Source organism: Grammomys surdaster, unplaced genomic scaffold (assembly GCF_004785775.1).
Source record: "Grammomys surdaster isolate TR1022 unplaced genomic scaffold, NIH_TR_1.0 262, whole genome shotgun sequence".
Taxonomy (NCBI): domain Eukaryota; kingdom Metazoa; phylum Chordata; class Mammalia; order Rodentia; family Muridae; genus Grammomys; species Grammomys surdaster.
In genome coordinates, this window is record NW_021604703.1 from 1,952,853 (window position 1) to 1,974,996 (window position 22,144).

The window sequence follows — 22,144 nt, forward strand, 5'->3', positions numbered from 1 at the left end:
AATAACTTAAATGTAGCTAGAGAAACTGGCAAATCAATGTTCCAGAAAAACTAGAACAACACATTCTAAGCAGGAAAGTCCCTAATGAACTGTAAAATATATTTAATGAGGTCAAGGAAAATGACCTACAAAGGAAAATTACTACAGATGATGTACAAGGTTAAAGGAACAAGAAGTTATTTGAATGTGGTCATTTTGTTTTATCTGAAAAGTACACATTTTCAGAACCAGATAAATATGAGGTGGGTTGTCTGAACTAAAGTATAGGACTTAAGATATAAGAGTTTAATAAAAATTATCAAAATAGGTGAAAGTGAGAAAGCAAAAGTACAATTAGATTGAAGCCCCAGCTGAGTCACATGTTAGTGTCCAGTATGGGCTATAAAATGAGACCCAAAATTTAAATGATAACAAAAGTGACAGCAAGTAAGGAGAGACATAGACTTCACTATCTGAGGAACTGCAGCCAGATGGCCCTGACTAAAGCAAAGGATGTAAAGGTCAGTGGTTTCCTCTGACTGCCCAGACACTGTCTCCCACTCCTCTTTACTGGAATGGAAGTTGGTGTCATGTCAATGACAAACCTATTTTTGCAAAATGCTTCATCTATCCATCTCTACAGTTCTGCAAGTAACATTATCAATTTTTATTTCACTGAAGAGTAGGATTTCACAGAAGTAACTTAGTACTTTCTTTCATCTCTTATACCACAAAGTGTATGTCAAAGAAAAATCAATCTAAACATTCTTGTAAATTAAGCCCTACCTGGCAGCTTGGTGCAGACCAAGAACGCCTACAATGTTCAGTGTTTTCTGTTAATTTTTGTGCAAGAGTGGAAGAGGTGGTTTTTTACTTCATAAATCAGAAAAATGAAAAACAGACAAAAGGTAAGTAAAAAAGGAGAGAAGAAAGGGGGATGAAAATGAAAGAAAGAAAAGGAAAGAGAGAAGGGAAGAGGAAAGGGAAGAACAAGGTGGAGAAGAGAAGGAAAGAGCAAAGAGGTAAAGGAGAGAAGAAGGAAATGAGGGAAAGGAAACGAGGGAAAGAAAAGAGGGATGAGAGGTAGAATATACCCACAGAGAACATGTCCTTCTTACCTGTATCCTCTAGCAAGGCCCCACCTCCTTAACTTTTCAATACCTCTAAAACAGTGCCACCACCTGGGGATCATGCCTCACAATAGTGGAATTTCTAGGGTCACTATATGGATAGTGCTTTCAATCAGTAAGAGCTGCCCTGAGCATACAGTTCAGGCAACCATAGCTACAACACAGTTCTTCAAAAGTTCAACACCTATAAGAAATTCATATTTACTTTGTAAACAAAAAAAAATGGAAAAAGTTCTTTTCAATTTGTGTGCCCATCCACAAACTCTTAGAAGCTATCTATACTGCTGACCAGCAAATGGAAAATAAGCCCTATTATAATCACAGCACTAAGACGATGAGTCTAGCAGAAAATACTGACTTTATAGAGATGTTGTTCAGTGGTACAGCCACTTATCATTTATGAAACCTTAGCTCAGTCTGACTGTTCTTCCACAGGGAAATATGGAGAGAGGGAGAAATGGAAGCAGGCAAGCAAGCAAGCAAAAAACAAACAAATCTGAGTATGGAACTATAGCTTCAATAAAATCACCATGTTAAATTACCTGGCTAGTTCACAAAAGAGACACTTTTAGCTTGCTTTACAAACATGGTTTTTCAGTACTGTTATGTTTTAACATTTATTGGCATGTTCTTCCACAAACCAAAGGATATCTCTGTATGCGTGTGTACTAATAAGACTAATGTAGCAACACAAATGCCTAATACAACAGGCTATTTATCTGCAATCTAAGTAAAAGACAATATGCTGAGACCAAAAATGATTACCCACACCTAACATGGCAGAAACATATGAATGGGTTCTGGAGCAGCAGAACTTGGATTTAAATCTTCTCTGTCACATAGTGACTGACTGTGGTATTAGATACAGTTACCTACAAAATTATTTATGCTCATTAATATTAAACATTACCATATTCATTAGATCCACAGTAAGTCTGTTAATTTAACTAGAATGCAGGAATGCTAATTTATAACAAATGTAATAGTATCATACATTTTCAACACATGTGTTTTCCTCATAATCCTATGTGTATTCTATTTTAAAAATTTATAAACAGGGGTTAGAGAGATGGTTCAAGGGCTAAAAGCACTAGATTCCTAGTACCAACATGGTGGCTCACATGGTTACCTCAGTCTTAGTAGATCTGGACACACTCTCCTAGACTTCCATAGCACCAGACATGTGGTGCCCATACATACATACATACATACATACATACATACATACATACATACATACATGCAGACAAAACACCCCCACATATAGAATAAAATAATCACACTAATTTTTTTTGGGGGGGGTTTGTTGTTTTTGTTTTTTGAGACAGGGTTTCTCTGTGTAGCCCTGGCTGTCCTGGAACTCACTCTGTAGACCAGGCTGGCCTCAAACTCAGAAATTTGCCTGCCTCTGCCTCCCAAGTGCTGGGACTAAAGGGATGCGCCACCACTGCCCAGCTAATATTTTTAACTAAAAAATTTTTAAATGTTTTTATTTGAGAAGCAGTATGGGTTTAGCAGGACACCAAAGAAATAGTTTATAGAGAAACCAATTAAGAATGTCATTCTCTGATATGATTCCACAGAGAAAATATGTATCTAGCCATGAGACAATCTAGAGACATAGTGTGAAGGAAACTAGTAATTTTGGAATGGTTACCCAAAAAAAGCCTAATTTTTTAATTGAGTAATTAATTTTGTGGTACTAGTAATTAATTTCAGAGATCCTTTAACATGATAGGCAAATCCCTTCCACTAATCCATAAATACCCTTGGCTCAACACAGATTCTTAATGGTAGTTTGGAAATTTAAGCTACTAAAAAGAAAAGTAAATTCAAATGATTCCAATCTAAATCTTTTTCCCTTTCTCCTCTCTGATCCTCCCCCACCTTTCTCAGTGCCACTAGCATTTAGATCTATGTTAAAACTACTTCTTAATAAACAAAAAATTTGCTTTAAACAAATGATTTCCTGCTGTCTTCACAGGTAATTAAAATAGATTTTTACCTTGCTTTATAAACATTTTTTTTCAGTAAGGTTATATAATTTAAAAAAATTAAAAACAAAACAAAAAAGGTATTCTCAGCCACTGTGGTTCACAGGCCTTTCATCCCAGGTCTGGAAGACAGACCCAGTATAATCTCTGTGAGTTCCAGGTCAGCCAAGACTATGGAGAGAGACTATGCCTAAACAGACAGACAGAAAAGTATCCTCCTTTTCCAGATGTGTCATTTCTGTTTTTCTTCCAGATTAGCTTTTTTCCCCTTCCATTCTCTTATTTTCCTTCTCTATATCACTATTTCATATTAAAATTTTCAAATTCAAATGCATGTTAATAAACTGTAAAGTATAATAACTATAAGTCATTTCTTAAAATGTAACAATGGAATGTACTCTGCTCTAAGAAATGGGTTTTCCTTCTTTCCGTAATGAAGTTTTTGTCCTAGTTGTAATGGTAAAAACTGTAAAATACTTAACAAAATATTTTAGTGTACAAGAAAGCAAAACCCTTTCCTAGACATGAATTTTTAAAATAGATCTACCACTTCTTTATATTTTTAAAAACAAACTAAAGAGTCTTTCACTTTTCAAACAGCATAAAGACAATATGCCAGCTGTGGTGTCTCCTTGGTGCTAAAACTGCCAAGTAAGTCTTAGGGGTCAGACTTTGAAGAGCAAACTAACTTGAAAACCACACATCTTAGAGCTACTCATTTGATTCATTTTATATTTTTCTATCACGCTTTGTTAAGATTTTTTGTTTTTTTGAAAACTCACATGGCTTTTTGTTACTACAAAAGAGTACTCAATTCACACCACGAAGGTCATTTCCTCCCTGTATGAAATATAGTGCCCAACACTTAGTTCTGTATGCTGATAAGTTAAACAGCTACTGAATATCAAGACAAGTATACAACTGAAATTGTCAATATGATTTTAAGCACTTGCAAATTTCTTTGAGACCACGTATACATCAGAAATATTTTAAGGAACAGCCATCAGAATTGAGTGTTCCCTAATGGAAGCACTTTTCTTGAGGAAGGAACCTAGGAAGTCAAATATGTATTAGTAATAAACATTTCCTCATGCTCTCAGTAACCTCTGAAGATCACAAACTACCTTCAACTAAGTCATAATTTAAGATATCACATATATTATCAGTATCAGAACAAACAAGAACATTTCCATGCAGGATCTACAATTTCTGTATTAAAGAATTACAATGGATTCGACTATGTAAACTATCAGTTTCTCAGAAGCCCAAGTTAAAACAAACAAATAAAAAAAGCAAGAAAAATTCTAATGCACAGCTAAGCTGCAGTAAAACATTAGTGTGTGTTTCTCGTTCCAAGCTACTATAAATAAGATAGGAGACAGCAGATAAGTCAACATAAGACCAGCTGGTACCAGAAGACAACAGAGGCTGTTTTCCTGCAAACAGTTATTTGATTGTTCATGCTATGCCTTCAGAAAGCTAAACAATCTTTCCTCTGAAATTTTAAGTTAAAATGTGAAGACATGACCAGGTATTCAACTGAAAAATTTAGCAGAAAGAAAATGTAAACCTTCAAAGTATTTCACTCACATATAGCAAAACAGTAAGGGTAAGAAAAATTAATTTAAAAATAGTCAACCTAATTAGTTAATCATAACAATTTCATGCTGGACTTATAAAATTCCAGAGGATAATATTATTGCTAGTTAGTTCTTCTTCTTAGGTAAATCAGAATTTTTATGCATGTTGAGGTTTGGTCTGTTGGTATATATTGTAATGCAGACCCCCAAGGCCTGATTGCCCCAGAGAAGAGAGAAGATTCTACATGTAGACCCAAGTGACGCTATATGACCTTGCCCCCAAGTTATTTCTGATTGGTAAATAAAGATGCCTACAGGCTACAGCTGGGCAGAATTGAGATAGATGAAACTTGGTGTTCCTGGCCTTGGTGTCAGAGAAGACCACAAAGAGAGAGAGAGAAGACGGTGGAGGAGAAAGACATTATGGGTTAGGAATCCAGACAGCACGGCCTTGACAGCTCGCCAATCGGAGTTAAGAGTAGCCCAGATGAAACCTAATAAGTAATAACTCAGGGTTATCCATAGGAAAGTAGATTCTAATAGCACAGAGGGTAGATATTTGCCCAGCGTCAAGTACTGATTAAGGCTTATTGTAAATAATAAAAGTTGTGTGTCTTTCATCTGGGAACTGAATGATCAAAGGCAGGGTAGAAGCCCCCGATTGGGATTAAAAATTTCTACAACATATGCCAGTAGTTTTAATTGTATATATATTTTTAAGTTAATGTGAAAAAAACTTAATTCAGTAAATATGCAAATATAAAAATGTCTAACTTATTTGTAGGACATTATCACCAATCCGAAAATGTAACTTCTGAGACACCTATTACAATAGTACTTAAGGAAACTCAAGCTCCACACTAGACAAAATACTATCTAAAACTGTCTGCTGCTAGAAAGCCAGAGAAGAGGCCAGTACTTACAACAGCTAGAGGTAGGCAAGAGATCTATTTAAAAGATGGGTGGTGGCATCAGAAATTTATTTATGGCACTGGAATTGTTCAACATCACTGGTGATAATTAGTAACTCTATGCATCTGGCCATGTGCAACATCGACACAACTCTAGACAAAGTATGTATGTGCATGTTCATAACAGCATTAGTCACAAAAAACAAGAAGGTGGAAAGTTGTCCCAAAATTCACCAGTAACTGTGTATACACAGACTTCTACAGAACATAATAGAACATTCAATTACAGAAGTAAAGCACTGATGCATGCTACAACATAGATAAACACTAAAGTCGCTCAAAGGAAAACCAGGACATAAAAGGTCACAAGATTCCATATTTATGTAATATCCAAAATGGGTAAATAGTTGCCAGAGTGCTTTGAGGAGAAGAAAAAGAGAACCCCTGAATGCATTTGGAATTTTACTTTGCGCTAGCAGAAATGTTTTGTAATTAGATAAGAGGGCAGTTACCTAACACTGTGAATGTACCAAATGCCACTGAACTGTTTAGTTTATAGCAGGAGATAGAGGCAGGAGACTTCCCCAGGTTTGGGACTAGCCTAAACTAGACTAAATTTCAGATGAGCCATGACTGTACAGCCAGAACTGGTCTTAAATAATAACAATAACAGCAATAATAATATAGAAGTATCTGATAAAGTCCTGAACATATATACCTACCTTATGACCTAGAAATTAAATCTGAGCTAAATATTTCAACGGATATGCACACATTACTAGAGTGGCACCTCAAAACCACCTTGGAGACATACAAACCAAATCAGTCACATGCCAAAAGACTACCCTAGAAGACTGAGATGAATTCAGACAGGATAATCCAAAGGATTTGTAAAGAGGTCCACCATGACTCAGTCCAGGAAGAAAAGCACTATGTACTCTTTTAAAATATACACAGAATCTCAGCCATTAGATGCTAGGTTCCTTGGAGTTGAAGATCTTGTTTTGGAGCGTCTGAACCAAATGAATTTGAAGTTTTTCAGGTTAAATTTATAGCTAAGGTTAAGTTCCAAAGCAAGCAATCTTATTACTAAACATCTTATATACAGAACATTGTGCTTTAACTAGAAGAGCAAAAATCTCTCAATGTATCCATTTTAAAATTGTACATAACCACTACCTAATGATAACCTGACAATTTTACTCATTATTCCCTCTGTAACACTCCCAGAAAACTCTCTCTAAACTATAATGTAACAATGTAAGAGAGACATATGTTTAATTAAAAGGTCTAAGAAATTATTAAAAAATTACATCTTTCTAATAAATGATGCTAGGTGAACAGGAAGAATTAAATTTTATATATGAAGTGCAAAAAAGATGGAGTATTTTTTCATGACTATTAAGAAGAAAGTAAAAGAAATACACACAAAAAATATATAAAAATTTTATTGCATGAAACTTTAGATAAAATTAATCTACAGTGACTGAGAAAGCAGCGCAGAACTTTTCTTGGGGGGAAATCAGAAGTGGTCATTAACTACAAAGGAGTATGGGGGGGTTGGAGGTAAATCAATCCTGTCATGACTGCAGTGGTTGTTACACATTTTAAAATGCATATATATGTGTGTGAAGGCCAAAGGACAAAGTGTCGTCCTCAGGAATCCTGTTTACTTTCTTTGAGACAGGTCTCTCACTGGCCTAGAGATCATCATCCAGTCCAGGGGTTCATCTGCTGCCCCCCCCCCCGGCTTTCCTGGCATTAGAAATACAAATGCACCACAGTTCCTAACATTTTCACACATATGCTGAGGATCAAACTCAGTCCTCACGTTTGTGAGGCAAGCAATTTACTGACTGAGCCATCTCTGAAGCCTCAATGTATACTATTTTAAAATATATTGGTGGTGACTGAGTTCCCTATTCAAACCTTTATTGGGTACAAGATTGAATGTTTGGTTTTAGTTTTAATTTTTCTTATGAATGTCCAGATCTGTGTTTCTCCCTGCCATCCCAGACTCTCTGACCAGTTGGAAGTGTCTCGTTTTTGTTCTTCTCTCATTTCTTGTGCAGGGACTGAGACCCTGACACATCTATGCTCTTTTGGACACTAAAGGTCAATTGATCATACATATATATATATATATATATATATATATGTATATGGAAATTGTTTCAAATTAAGTAAAGTTAGGATGGAGATGTAGACACAAAACTAATTATAATGAAGGAAAAGATTTATACACAAGAATTCTTAAAAAAAAAAAAAAGAGGTATATCACTTTCCACATTTGGCAAATAAAATGCCAGTGTGGATTAGAAGGTAAGACAGGGAGAAGAAAAGTGGCCAGTCCCTTTAATGGTGTCCATAGGGGAAAATGGACAAGGCAAGACTGGCTAGCTTGAGTAACTTCAGCAGTCTCCAGGGTATAGCTGGACATCCTAAGCTGTGTGATTCCTGGCTCTGGGGTAATTACAGCAGGGTACAGGCAGGACAAAAGGAGGCCTTGGGGAGTAAGGGTCAACTGGTTTACATATTTGGAGGGAGAAGTTGTTATTGTTTAGTTTTTCACTTTACCAATGAAGTATATACCATCAGTCCCTCAGTGTATTTATAAGATACAATGACCCAGAGATCTACTATAGTATAAAAATAAAACAAGACAAAAATAAGGTAGCAGTCATAAAAATGAGAAGCCAAATTTCTATCCCCTAGGGAAAAAGTATATAAATTCAAAGCATCTCCTGGCCAATTGATCAGAAAAGAAGAAAATATTTAATACTCCAAGTCATTAAAGCCATTTAGCTGGTTTCTAAGACTCTAGAGACAATGACTCTCCCTCCTTTTTGGAAAGAACTACTCTACAACCTAGAAACCACATTATATGTGTTCTTGTCAACATTCTTCACATATATCTCCTGATCACTAAATAAAAGTTCCTTTACTACAACACACACAGGGAAGAATGTGTATTTAAATAAACTAGCCAGAACATGACAAAAGACAAGACCAGAGGGAGAAAGGGATGAAGAAGAAAAGAAAATAAACAAGAGCTTAATACAAGGTTTCCTTCTGACTTAAGGTCTACTGTAGGCTCCCTTGCCCTCTAAGGCAACTGCCTTCACAAGGTGTTAGGGATTGGACTGTTTCCAGAGGTGATGGCATGAAGAACTCACACTACTCTTCCTATCTTAGGTCTAAATACAATACAAACGAATGGTATTTACAGCCACAATGGTACTGTGACAGTATCCCAGAGCTGGGAAATATAGAAACGTATATTAAAATCCTGCAAGAAATAAGCATTGTCTTGGAACATCTGGCCAATAGGATATGAGCTTTTTCTACTTCACTAAAAAAGCCAGATCACTTACTTCCTAAAGTCCTTGTACCAATTTATACTCCCATAAGGAATATGCAAGTGTTCTCATCACTCCACATTCTTGCTAAAAGCTGGTACTAGTCCAAAATTTTGGTCTTTGCCAGTATGTCAATGTATGTACCACTCTTTCCCAAATTAAGTTGGCTGTAGTATTATAGGCAGACACATTTAATCTATCCAATGTTAAGAAAGCATCTTTCTAAATTTGCTACAAATTTTTCTCTTTTTACAATAAAAGCCGAGTTTTATCAAATAAATAAATGTTTTTCAACTAATCATATAGTCTTTCTCCTTTAATAAATAACATTAACATACAGCTCAAAATGCTAGGTGTTGCTGAATGTTAGACTAATTAAATCCTTCTAACAAATTGATGAAGTTTTATTTCACTTTATAGAAGAAGAAACAGAGGCACAGAAATTTAATTAGTTGCCATAGGTTTAACCAATAAATACCCAAACTGGCATTTAAAACCAACGTGATTTTCTGACCTATATTCTAATTTTCTGTATTAGTTCTTTTTCCTGTTGTTAGTATCACTGACTGAGTAAACTATAAAGAAAAAGGCTTATTTAAGTTCACAGTTCAGGTAGTGACAGGGTTCTTGTGGTCAGAGCCCCAAGGCAGTACAGGGCAAGGGACAGAGAGTACATATATGTATCTCTTTCTTAAGGCCACACCTCTAAAACCACAGTTGGGTTAAATTTCTATCCTTACAATATGCCAAAATAGTGATTAAATTCCAGCATGCATTTCAGAAGGGACAAACCATGTTCCAACTATGGCATGTGTGTGCATGTGCTTTACCTCTCCTCCTCTCCTCTCCTCTCCTCCTCCTCTCTCCCCTCCTTTCTCTTCCCCCTCTTCTCTCCTCCCCTCCCCCTCTCCTCTCTTCCTTTTCCCTCCCTCACCCCTTCTCTTCAGATACCTGTTAGGCTAACAGTTCTCAACCTGTGGGTCATGACTCTTTTGTGAGGAAGGGTAAAATAACCCATTCACAGTAGTAACCAAAGACCATCAGAAAACACAGATTACGACAGTCTTAAAACATTACGATTCATAACAATAGCAAAATTACAATTATATAGTAGGAATGAAAATAATTTCATGGTTGGGGTCACCACAACATGAGGAACTGTTTTAAAGGGTCAAAATGTTAGGAAGGTTGAAAACCACTGTCTTAGGCACTGAGAAAATTATATAATTTCTGAAATGTTTCTGATCTGATGAGCTTCCTCATCTATAACATGAAGCTATTACTTAAGTTTGTTAGTTGTCTTGAGTAGTAAATAAATGAGTACAATTCTCTACAATCCTTAAAATTCTGCCTGGCACATATGTACTAACTGATATTACAAATATTAACAACAGAGGCTGGAGAGATGGCTCAGCAGTTCAGAGCATATACTGTTTTCCAAGAGACCTGAATTTGATTCCCCATACCCACATTAAGCAGCTAACAATAACAATTCCGTGTAGCTGGAGCTCACTCCATGGCACCTGCACTTATGTACACGTATCCCATCCCCAATATACTTGTTTTAAAATTTTAAATGTTATCAATATTCTCTGACCTTCTCATGTTTGTAAAAAAAATTTCATTCAAAATTGTGATTATTTACACCTAAGCTTCATCTATTTTAAACAAATCATTTTTAGTTTCTTTTTTTGTTCTTTTAATTCTCTCCTATGTATTCATTCCTAGTTTATTAATTTGACTCTTACAGCTTTACTAATTTTATTTTCTTTGGATTTTTTTCTAACATTAACTAGAACACGCAACTCATGTACATATATTACATCAAATAAATGGTTTTTATTTTTTTAAGAGTTTTGTTACTTTTTGGTGTTTGAAGCTGAGCACTATCATGCCCAGCTCTAAAGTAATTTGTAGTCTCTATTTTTTTGCTACTTGATCTTCAATAAATAGTATAAATATGTCAAAATCACCTATCATAATAACAAACATGTCATTTTATCCATTTTTGTTTTATGTGTTTCTATTTTATTTATTTTGGTTATTTTTGTTTGTTTTTAGATGGATTCTCTCTATGTACCCCTGGTAATCCTAGAACTGAGAGAAATCATCTTGCCTCTGCTCAAGAGTACTGGAAGTGTTGTGATTAAGATATGGGCCACTACACCAGGCTGTTTTATATAGTTCTAAAACATGCTGTAACTGACTAGCAAATAAAACCATAAATAAATTTTCTGTTTTTTCTGTTTTATATGCTGTAACTAAATCTACTAACTTTCTTTTTTGTGCTTAGATATCTTTTCTTAACCCTTTGTTTCCAATCTTTTAGAACTTATGTTAATGTATCTTGAAAATGTTTAAGATTCCCGCATTACTATGTATGGTAAATAGCATACTGCTGTAGAAGCTTTAATTACAACTCTGTAATAGCTTTCTTGTGGAAACAGAGGCTCCTGAGTGCTGAGAGTATAGGTATTACCATGTCCAATATAACTATAAAAAAAAATTTATAGTCTGAATTTATCAAAATGTTCACAAACTGGGCTGGGATGTAGCTCAATGGCACAGTGCCTGCCTACTCTATAGTGAGGTCAATACCCAGCACTGCAAAATAAACAAGTTTAAACGAACTGTATGGGGAGTGATTCAATCTAGCACACGACGACTCCTCCTCTCTGTATTTTCAGGCATGGTTTAGCAATTCGAGGACTCTACATTTGCAAACTAGATAAAAAGAAAATGCATGGCTGGTGGGTGTCTACAGTCAAGTTTGTTTTCTTCACTCTGTGTTAGCCTCAGTCTTCAACACAGAACAGATGTGTCTGTGCTTTAGAAAATGTCAAACATCACACTCAAGGTCATTAAGGAGAAATAGAGGCTTGTAAAAGCAGGCCCTTGGAAATTGAAAATTTGATAGTTGAGTTTAAAACACACTTGCATAATTCACTACAAATAATATTTATGATTCTAGAAGTACAATATAAAGGTGATCTGAAAGAAACTGGGAAGAAGGCTGGGCAGTGGTGGTGCATGTCTTTAGTCCCAGTCAGCACTGTAAGGCTGAGGCAGGTCGATCAAGGCCAACCTGTTCTACAGAGCTCTAGGACAGTTAAGGCTACACAAAGAAATCTTGTCTCTAAAAGCCAAGAGAGAGGATTAGGGGGAAGAAATTGGAAAACAAAACAAGAAACTCGATAGGGTTTCCATAAAGGAAGCTCGCCTTGAAAATCTTATGAACAAAATCCAAAAAAGTGATGGAATTGTGAAAATCATATGAGAACATTCCCTAGAATGAGATGCCTCCAGACAGAAAAGATGAGTATCACCAAATTAATCTGTAGAAATACCCAAACAAAACCCAATTATTCTGAATTATCAGAAAGAAAATTCAAAAAAATTCTGTATTTTTTGTGGTTTCTCAGAAAAAAAAAAAATCCCACAAACCTATTTCTTCTATTGGAAGCCATAGAGTAATATCTTTGAATTTCTAAGCTAAAATGATTTTTATTTAGATTTTATTTAGTTTTGTGCATGTGGTATGTGGTATATGTGTTCGTGTGTGTTGACCAGAGGTTGGTACTGGGTGTCTTCCTCAATAGAGTTCTACCTTATTTTTTGAGATAAGGTTCATCTATCTGAACCTGAAGCTCACTGGTCCTACTATCCCCAGGGACCTTCCTGTCTCCATCTCCCCAATGATGGTATTACAAGCAAATGGCAGTAAATATAAGTTTTTACATGAGTATTGAGTGTATGTATATGAACTCAGGTCCTCATGATTAGGTGACAAGCACTTTACTGACCGAATCATCTCTCTGGTCCTTCACTCTAGAAATCTATAACCATCAGACTGCCAACCAAACATAAAAGGACAATTAATTTTTAAGTTTGCAAAAATCTTGTTTCTTTGATAAAAAAAACAACTTCTATTATCTTTCTGCATTGTTATAGATGTGTAGTTTGTGGCTTCTATTCTAAACTAAGAATGAACCCAGAATATAAAAACTAATAGCAAATCCATAAGGCTTGTGTGAACAGGCCACATTTGAATCACCTCATTAGCTTCACAAGCTGCATTTTCCTGATATAAATGGAAATCTTTAATTATATACAGATTATAAAGAAACTTTTAGAAAAGCAGGCCAACAAAGCTCAAAGTCCCACCATCCAAATACAGCATCAATTGTATAAGCTGAGTTCATCATTCCATCTACAAATTTTGATGCCAATGCTGTCACTCCACCACTACATTAGAGAGGTAGGAGAAACACATGACACAGCCAACCACATTTGGAATGGCTTGGAATAGAATGCTACTGTGTCAAAGGACACTCTGTATTAGGCAGTGTGTGTATTAGGCAGTGTAGGTCCCTGGAGCTCTGGAGGTGTCCTTCCAAAGCTAGGTTAAACTGCTGTTCCAGCTCCCCAAAAGGTTCACTTGTCACTCATACTAGACCTAAGGATCCAGAATGTTCAAACAGGGAAAAAATGTTTGTAAAAACCTTATGTGTTTTTAAACTCTAAATACCAAAAAGAGACTACTAGTTCATTAATTCATTCTTTCACTTAGTCAGCAATACCAAATGTCAGAGATAGCATCAGTAAATACACTATTACACTACTCTAAATGTTATGAGCAGTATAGGAGAAGGTATCATAATCTAAGAAATGGGGCTATCCTTATCTTAAAAAAGAAAAATTATGGAAATTTTCTTTAAATTAGTAAACAATATCGAAGAAAAACTTGATTAAATTATTTATTCAATATTATCAAGCAAATAAGAATAATTTTAACTAAATGAAAACTTATTCAATTCCATAATTTAAATATTTTTATTTCTTAATTTTTTATAGTTTGAGAATTTCATTTATACATGTAATATATAACATGTTATATAACATGTAACAGTTACTTTTTTCACTCATTATTTAGTGACTATCTTCTTAAGCCAGGCACCAAAAGTAAACCAATTAGAGGCCAAGCTTGAAATCTATTGACGATATGGACACCAATGAATGCAATTACATCACAAGAAGGGAACAGTCGAGAACTAGGGATGTGGCTCCATCCTAATATGTGTGAGGACTTGGGACCCATCTCCAGCTTGAAAAGAAGAGGAAAGAAAAGGAGAAACACAAATTCTATTACACTTTTTGTTTTATATTTTGAAACTGGGTCTTACTATGTAGCCCTGGCTGGCCTAGAATTCACAATGTAGAAGAGCTGAGCCTCACATTTGTAGGAATCCTCTTGCCCCTAACCTCTTGAATGGTATGATTATAGTACAGATCGCTATGCCCTGTTCTTCTGAAGCTTTAAAAAAAAATATGAAGGCCAGGAGATGACTCAGTTGGGTAAGTGCCTGTTGTGCACACATATGGACCTCAGTTCAACCCCTACCACTCAGGTAAAAATCTGGATGCTACAGCATTCCCTTGTAACCTCAGTGCTCTGGGAGAGAGGAGAGTTGGAGACATTCAGAGACTATGGCAAAAGGATTATTAATACATGTTCCAGGCTAGCCTGTCTCAAAACAAAATAAAAAGCAAATTTGTATTAGTTATTCTGCTGTTGCTCTGATAAAATACCATGACAAGACATACACTTACAGAAGAAAGAGTTTATGTTTACTGTTCGAGAGTTAAGAGGCCATCATGGCAGGGAAGCACAGCAAAAAGCAGCAGGTACAGCAGCAGGAGTAGGAAACTGAAATATCACCTCTTTAACAACAAGCGCAAAGCACAGAGAGCAAACTGTTGCTAGTGGGCACCAAGACTTAAACTCTCAAAACCCACCCACAGTGATGCACTTCCTCCAGCAGGCTGGCCCTCTTAAACTTCCCCAAACAGCATCAGCACCTGGGAACTAAGTGTTCAAATGCCTGAGCCTATGGAGGACATTTCTCAGTCAAACCACTAAAACTCCAAAATCAGACAACAAAAAGAGAAACATGGAAGAGGGATGTGGAGGTGGAGGGACAGGCAGGGAGAAATCTGGGGAATGAGAGTTTGAGTATCTATATTAATTTACTCCTCAGAATTACTCTAAGAAGGTGATATGAGTAACAGATGCCTAGACTCTACCCAGTGTCCCTCACCCAATCTCAGCTACATTTGGTGTGAGACTTGATCATATTATTAGCTTCAGGTATACTACCACAATCAGAAAAACTCCACCAGCCTCGGCATTGGTTAAGGTTTAAGGCAACTGGGGCGCAATCATGGGTAATTTCACTGGTTATATAAACAGCACAGATTCGCTAAAACTTTTGCTAGAAATCTTAGACTATAGTCTGTCTGCTCCATGGAGTGATGTCAGAAAGAGCTAGCAATATTGCATCTAAGACTTCATGCTGATAAAAAGAATGAATCCTGAGGATTTGCAATTAAGTGATTGGAACTCAATTTGAAAATCAAGTGGTTTGGTCTCAGAACCAAAAAAAACAAAACCCTTTAATCATTGTATGATTTCCGAAGCTATCTATACCAACAAATATCACTGGGATAGGAATCTAAATACAGGTTAATACATCACCTACGACTCAAAAGAAAGCTAGCAGGTCAAGCTGAAAAACTGGACTTAGTTAAGAATATCTCTCTTGTCAGGTAGTGGTGGTGCACGCCTTTAATCCCAGCACTTGGGAGGCAGAGGCAGGCAGATTTCTGAGTTCAAAGCCAGCCTGGTCTACAGAGTGAATTCCAGGACAGCCAGGGCTACACAGAGAAACCCTGTCTCGAAAACAAACAAACAAAGAATCAATCTCTCTCTCTCTTTCTTTCCCTCCCTCCCTCTCCTTTTTTTTTAACTACAAAGTACTAGATTAGTTTGGAGAAAGTCAAGAAGAACATGTAGAAAGATTCATGAAGAGGTAGTTAGCAACAAAATTCCTACTACAGACAAGAATAAATGTTACTAACTGTGCTGGATAGTTTTATGACAACTAGATACAAGTTAAAGTCATCTGAGAGGAGAAATGTCAATTAAGAAAATGTCTCCATAAGATCAGGCTGTAGGCAGCCTGCCTATACAGCATTTTCTTAGTGATTGATAAGAGGAAGAGCCCAGCGCATTGTGAGCGATGCTATTCCTAGGCTGGTAGTCCTGGGTTCTATAAGAAAGCAGGCTGAGCAAGCCATGAGGAGCAGCCAGCAAGCAGTACTCTGCAGTTGCTCCTACCTTCAGGTTCCTGCCCTGCTTGAGTTCCTGTCCTGTTTTCCTTTGATGAACTGTGATGTGGAAGCATAAGCTGAATAAGCCCTTTCCTCCCCAAGTTGCTTTGATTATGAAATTTTATCACAGCAATAGCAATCCTAACAAAGACACTAACTTAGGAAAATAACGAAAACACAGAACACACTCTTTTGAATAATTATTAAAACAACCTTCTTCACCAAGTTAGTTTTTTAAGATAAAAAATACTTCAAGCAACCCTTTTCACATGAATAGATACTGGGTTTACATGCACTTTTCTTACTTCCACTTTAAAGTGCCTAATGGCAAGAACACAAAGCAGAATCTTCTAAACAGTGCCTTCATTCTCAAATTCTTTAGATAACCTAAATAAGTTACCACTTCAATTCTATAATGACTCTGGGTATGGTGGCATAGGCCTGTAATCCCTCCCTCTGGATGAAGGCAGAAGACTGTGAGTTTGAGGTCAAACTAAGCTACACAGTTCAATTGAGGCCAGCTTGGAAAAAAATGGTAAGGCCTCATCTCAAAAGAAAAAACATCAATTCTACAAATGTCTGAAAAATATCCTAAGCTCATCTCCAGCTCAAGAAACAGATGAAGCAAGCCCACAAGACTCTGTTTAATAGGGACCATCCTAAGCGTGAACAACAGCAGAAAGGCAGCAGTTCCCAGCCATCTTTTCTAATGGGGTAACCATGAAAGACAATATAGAAACATATTTATGGCTTCTTTATCATAAGTATCTCCAATAATGAAGTGCCTCTATGGCTAACCACTACTGGGCCTTGTACACTGGTTGCTCTGGGAACTGCCTCTTGGAAACCGGTAGCTGTCAGTGTCTGTGCCCTTGTGTGATTTAACAATTGAAGGGACTGCAGAGACAGCTCAGAGGTTAAGAGATCCAGCAGCTCCTCCAGAGGACTCAGGTTTGATTCCTATCAACTACACAACAGCTAACAACTATCTGTAACTCCAGTTCTGTGAAATTCAGGCCTTTTCAGAAGGCACTGCATGCACATGAAGGCATACACATAAAATAAGTATTTTCTAAAAAGTGACTTAACAACATGTTGTGGTAATATTTTAAAACAGCGTTCTCCAATCTGGCTTGTTCTCAATCAGCCGCCATCTTGCCGACTAGACAAGGCCTGTGGCGTATTTTTGACAACGCTAGGCTCAGGCAGCCAGAGACACTGGCCCTGCCACTCACGAGATGCCAGCGTGGGAGATGGCTCTGCCAATCTTCCACGCTGTCTCCACAAGGCTGGGCTGAGCCTAGACCATCCTGCCATCCACGCAGTGCCTGGTATGAATGAGACTCTAATGCTTAAAGATTAATCAAGGGCTTTATATGTTTGGTAATGCTCAATAGCAAGGTGCCCACACAATTGGAGGTGTTTCCCAATTAACTAACCTAGATATAAGTTGTTACCCAGGACTGCTCCTGATACAAGTGTGGTTCTCCATCCTCCTACATCTCTCCCCTAGCTCCTCCTCTTTCTCTCTTTACTTCTCCCAACTTGCAGGGAAAATTTCCTGCTACAATATAAACTGACTAGCATGTGAACTTAATGCACAAACACACACAAATTTTGGTCAGTTTAAGCTGACTACTGAATATACACACACAATTTCAATCACTTAAAACTCTGGTCACAAAAAAAAAAATGCTGGTCAACACCTCAGGCAAATGCGAATTAAAACAATTCAATATTACTATATACCCCATAATAGTTATAGCCAAAAGATAAAAAAATATTAGGGGCCATTGAGATGGCTCAAAGTTGGTACTTGCCACACAAGCCTAGTGACTTGAGATTCATTCCCATAATTCATGTAAAGGTAAAAGGAGAGAAACACAGGGTTTTCCTCAGGCCTTCACAAATACACTGTGGCACATGTATGCCCCTCACACATCCTACACACACACACACACACACACACACACACACACACTCAGCAAGAAATAAAATTTAAATTAAACTTCTAATTGGTTAAGATAGTTATATTTTCTTATCACAATAAAAAAATGTATTAACTTTTAAAAGGATAATTTAAAGTACTGAAGAAATTTGTCATAAAAGTAACCTTAATATATTGCTACTGGGACTATGAAACAAGTATTTTTGAAAAAGTTTGGGAACTTTTAAAAAAGTTAAATAAGACTCTGCACATGAGCCAGCAGCTCTACTGCTCAGTATGTATACCCAGAAGAAACAAAAATTACTTCTAATTAAAGATTTATACATAAATATTCACAGCAGAATTGTTCAAGTATCTTCTATCTGATGAGTGAATAAACAAATGGTTCAAGTGCTTGCCCAGCAAGTTTTGAGGACTGGGAGTTCAGAACCCCAGAATCCCACAGAAATGCCAGGTGGGCATTCCCTGTTACCTGTTAGTCCAGTCCCATTAAGGCAGAGCAAGATGGTTGCCAGAACAAGCTGGCTAGCAAGATCAGAAACATAGGAAGCTCTGGGTTTGACTAAGAGACCCTGTCTTAATAAGTAAGATGAAAGGTCAATTCCAGAGGATTCTCAACATCAAATTCAGCACCCACACACATGCAGAAGTATAAATACACACCGGGGGAGGGAGGAGGAGAGAGAGAGAGACAGACAGACAGACAAAGAGAAGGAACAAAACCGAAAGGTGTGCTATATCCATACAATAAATCATCTACTTAAAGGATGGGTGGAACTACTAAAAAAGGCAACATCATAGATACATCTCAAAAAACATTATTGTGGGTAAAAAGAAGCCAGACATGTGGCTATGGAAGTTATAATCACATTTATATGAAATGTTCAAAAAGCCAAATATAACGAAAGGAAGCAGACTAAATTTTACTTGGGTAAAAGGGGGTTAAGGACTGAGGAAAAGGAGCATGCGTCTAGGTTGACGGAATGAACGGTTGTGAAGGTTCAGTAGAGTGGTGAGTATAAACTGTGTACATCTGACAGCACTCACGGACTATAGCCTTACGTACATGCATGTTTAATTGTATTTTAATTATAGATCAAGGAAGCTTTTTAAAAGCTGGATTAATTAGATCTCAAGTCACTAGGCATGTGATCCAGAATTCTCATTTTCTCACATTACACTTGTACACATCTTGTTTTCAAAAGCAAGCTTTCATGATGAACTGCAGGTATTGGACTTCCATACTGGAAAAAGGATTATAAAGTCATCTCTACATTGCTACTTGCTCTGTCTCACAAGGTTACTGTGAAATGAGATAACTAATGGGAAAGTTCTTTGGCAGCAGTAAAGTATTACACAATCATATAGAACACTTACTCAAAAAGTAGATTTTGTTCACATTAACAAACTGACTCTTGGAATCTTGGTTACTCAAAGTCAGTCTTTGCACAGAAATAGAAACAGTTGTCTATTCAAATGTTATCTTTTAAATCTCTCTCCAGAGGCTGTTTCCTGGGTCTCTTGATTTCCTAGGTGTCTTAGTGTATTATCTGGTGTTATCTGGACTTTCGTTTTTCAAAGGAAAATGTCAGATGATTATGGCACAAGACATTTACTTCCCATTACGAAGAAAAGCCAATACCATGAAAATTCTTTTATTAAGCGTGTTTCCAAAAATGGTAACCGACCCTTTTCTCCCTTTAAGTATCAGTTAAATTACTTGCCATTTAATATTCAATCCCACACATTGTTTCCTGATGTGATCTGTATTATTGACAGGATGGATACGTTGAAGAATATTAAAACCTATAAAACCTATGTAGTGTAATCATCTTATACTTGGCTTGCTGCAAAATGACACTGTTTCCCTTTTACTATTACTGTACAACTGAGTTCTCTGCTATACAGCCAAGTGTGTGATATGTAACATTTGGCCTAGTTACATGTGCAAGTTTCCACAGCGCATTATGGAAGACACAACAGTATCTTCTTCGAATTCAATTCCACAGCTGAACTTAACCGTTGAGCTAAGCTTCTATATATCTGACAATTCTAAATAAGTTACTGTACCAGCAACAGGTACTGCAATCAGAAAAAAACAAAGCCTGCAATAACACACACAGACACACGCACACACACAACCACAGCTACACAGCTACCGTTGTCCACTTGCAAGAAACTCCTTTTCAGTAACAGGTGTAAGAAGGAAAAGAAAATTCGACAGCAAGTTCTAACTCGAGTCCTCCTCGAGTCCGATCAGTAGTAACCCTAACCACTTCGGTTTCGCATTTCTCCTTCGATAACACTAAGGTCGCTCGGCACGATAACTGCACAGCTCCAATTTTAGTTTCCAAGAAGCCTGACGGACGGCAGCCTGCCCACTCGCTCCTCCAGCCGCCTCAGTGCTCCGCAGGATGGCCGAAAGCGCGGCAGTCTGCACAAAGCCATCCGAGGGCGGCCGATCCCGGGGAGACAGCAGCTCCCGGGCCGGCCCCGGAGGCCTGCGGTGAGGTCGCAGCCCGGGCAGCGTGCGGATCACCAGCCTCCCGAGGCCGCTGTGCTGGGGCGGGGGGGACTCGGCGCATGGCGCGGGCGGGGCGTAAACAGCCTAGCGAAGAGGGCAAGGGGACCGCACGCCCCGCCCGAGGCCGCGACCCCTCGGGGGCCCGCGACGCCTTACCTGAACGCGCAGTCCGGGTCGCGGGCGTCTCGTCCCGGCGCGCCTAACCCGCTCCGCTTGCTGAAAAGCTTCTGGAACAGGGTGGGGGCCATGCTGGCCGCCGCCAGACCGGGGTCGCTCGGCTGGGAGCTCGCCGGAGGCCCCCGCTCCTACCGCCGCCCCGCCACCCCCATGGGCGCCTCAGTCATATGACAGAAATTAGTCACTTCAAACGGCCACGGCGCGCGGGGCGGAGCGCGAGATTGAGGTCGCGGCGATTGGCTGGCGACGAGCCGCATCACGTGGCAGCAAGCTGAGCGCGGGGGGGAGAGCAGGGGGGTGGGGAGGCGGGGCCGCCTGCCATTGGCTGGCCGACGGGTCAGTCACGAGGCCTCTCACGGGGCGGGGCGTGGGAGGGCGCGCGCGGCTGGGTGGCAGAAGAGAACCTCTAGGACCCAGGCCCGCCTTTGGCCCTCCCAAGCTGCTAGGGCTCTAGGAGGAGACCTGGGTCTGCGACTTGAGGCGTGGTTTCCATTGACACCCGCATTTAGTCTCTAGGAAGATCTAGCGACTGGAGGCTCAGGCTCGATCTCCTTGGTAACCAACAAAAATCACAAGCAAACCCAAGGGAGGCAAGCAACCGTTAAAAAAAAAAAAAAAAGCAAAAAGCTTCTACCTAAAAATATCTAACCCTTTATGCTAAGTATTTAGAATTTGAAAGACTGCGGTTAGAGTCTTTCAAAGCTCGGTAGTTAGAGGCCCTGGGTTTGATTCTCTTCACCAAACAAGTTTAGCAAAATGTCTAACGGAGACAAGAATCAGAACGTCCATGAAACAAAGCTATATATCTTAATATCTAGGAATGAGGGAAGGAGGAACTGTAACATTGTAACCAAATGGCAAGACTGCTCTCAAAACGGAAAATACAGCTCACGAACATCCTTCCAGTCTTATCAAAGCATCAGTGTTCAGATCAAATTTGTCATCTGTTTACCAGGATGAGGGATTTAGACAGTGAATGCAGTTCTCTGAGAAATGTGGATATGGGGAAATATTGGTAATATTGAAATATGGGGAAATGCTTGGAAAGCTAGATAAAGACGCATGAGAATTTCACTTAACTAGACATAGGAACCAAATCTTTAAGATCTGTAGTTAGAGTTTAAGAAAAAATAAATAAGTAGCCCTAACATGGGAAAAAGAAAAATTAGCAGAATATTTTTATATCATTAATAATTTGTCAATGGTCAGAATGTTGAGCTCTGATGTTACAAGATTTTTATATATTTATTGAGACAGGGTCTCTTCCTGGCCTGGAACTCACTAAGTAGTCTAGGATGCCCCCACTGCTTCATCTTCTTTGATAGCACTAGAATCACAACTTTACATTCCTGTGACCATCCTTTAAGTGGAT

The 22,144-nt window shown here is 38.2% G+C and overlaps 1 protein-coding gene across 2 annotated transcripts in view; it reads right to left on the minus strand.

The window, feature by feature from the left end:
- Window positions 1-20,987, minus strand: part of Fnip1 (folliculin interacting protein 1) — a 73,224-nt gene extending 52,237 nt beyond the window's left edge. Inside the window, exon 1 of one of the 2 annotated variants that reach the window (XM_028775869.1) lies at window positions 20,752-20,987. In XM_028775869.1, coding sequence (XP_028631702.1) covers window positions 20,752-20,843 — 92 coding nt within the window. In that variant the 5' untranslated portion in view covers window positions 20,844-20,987. The remainder of the gene's footprint in view (window positions 1-20,751) is intronic. The other variant, XM_028775870.1, reaches the window with a different exon arrangement.
- Window positions 20,988-22,144: the final 1,157 nt, after the last annotated feature.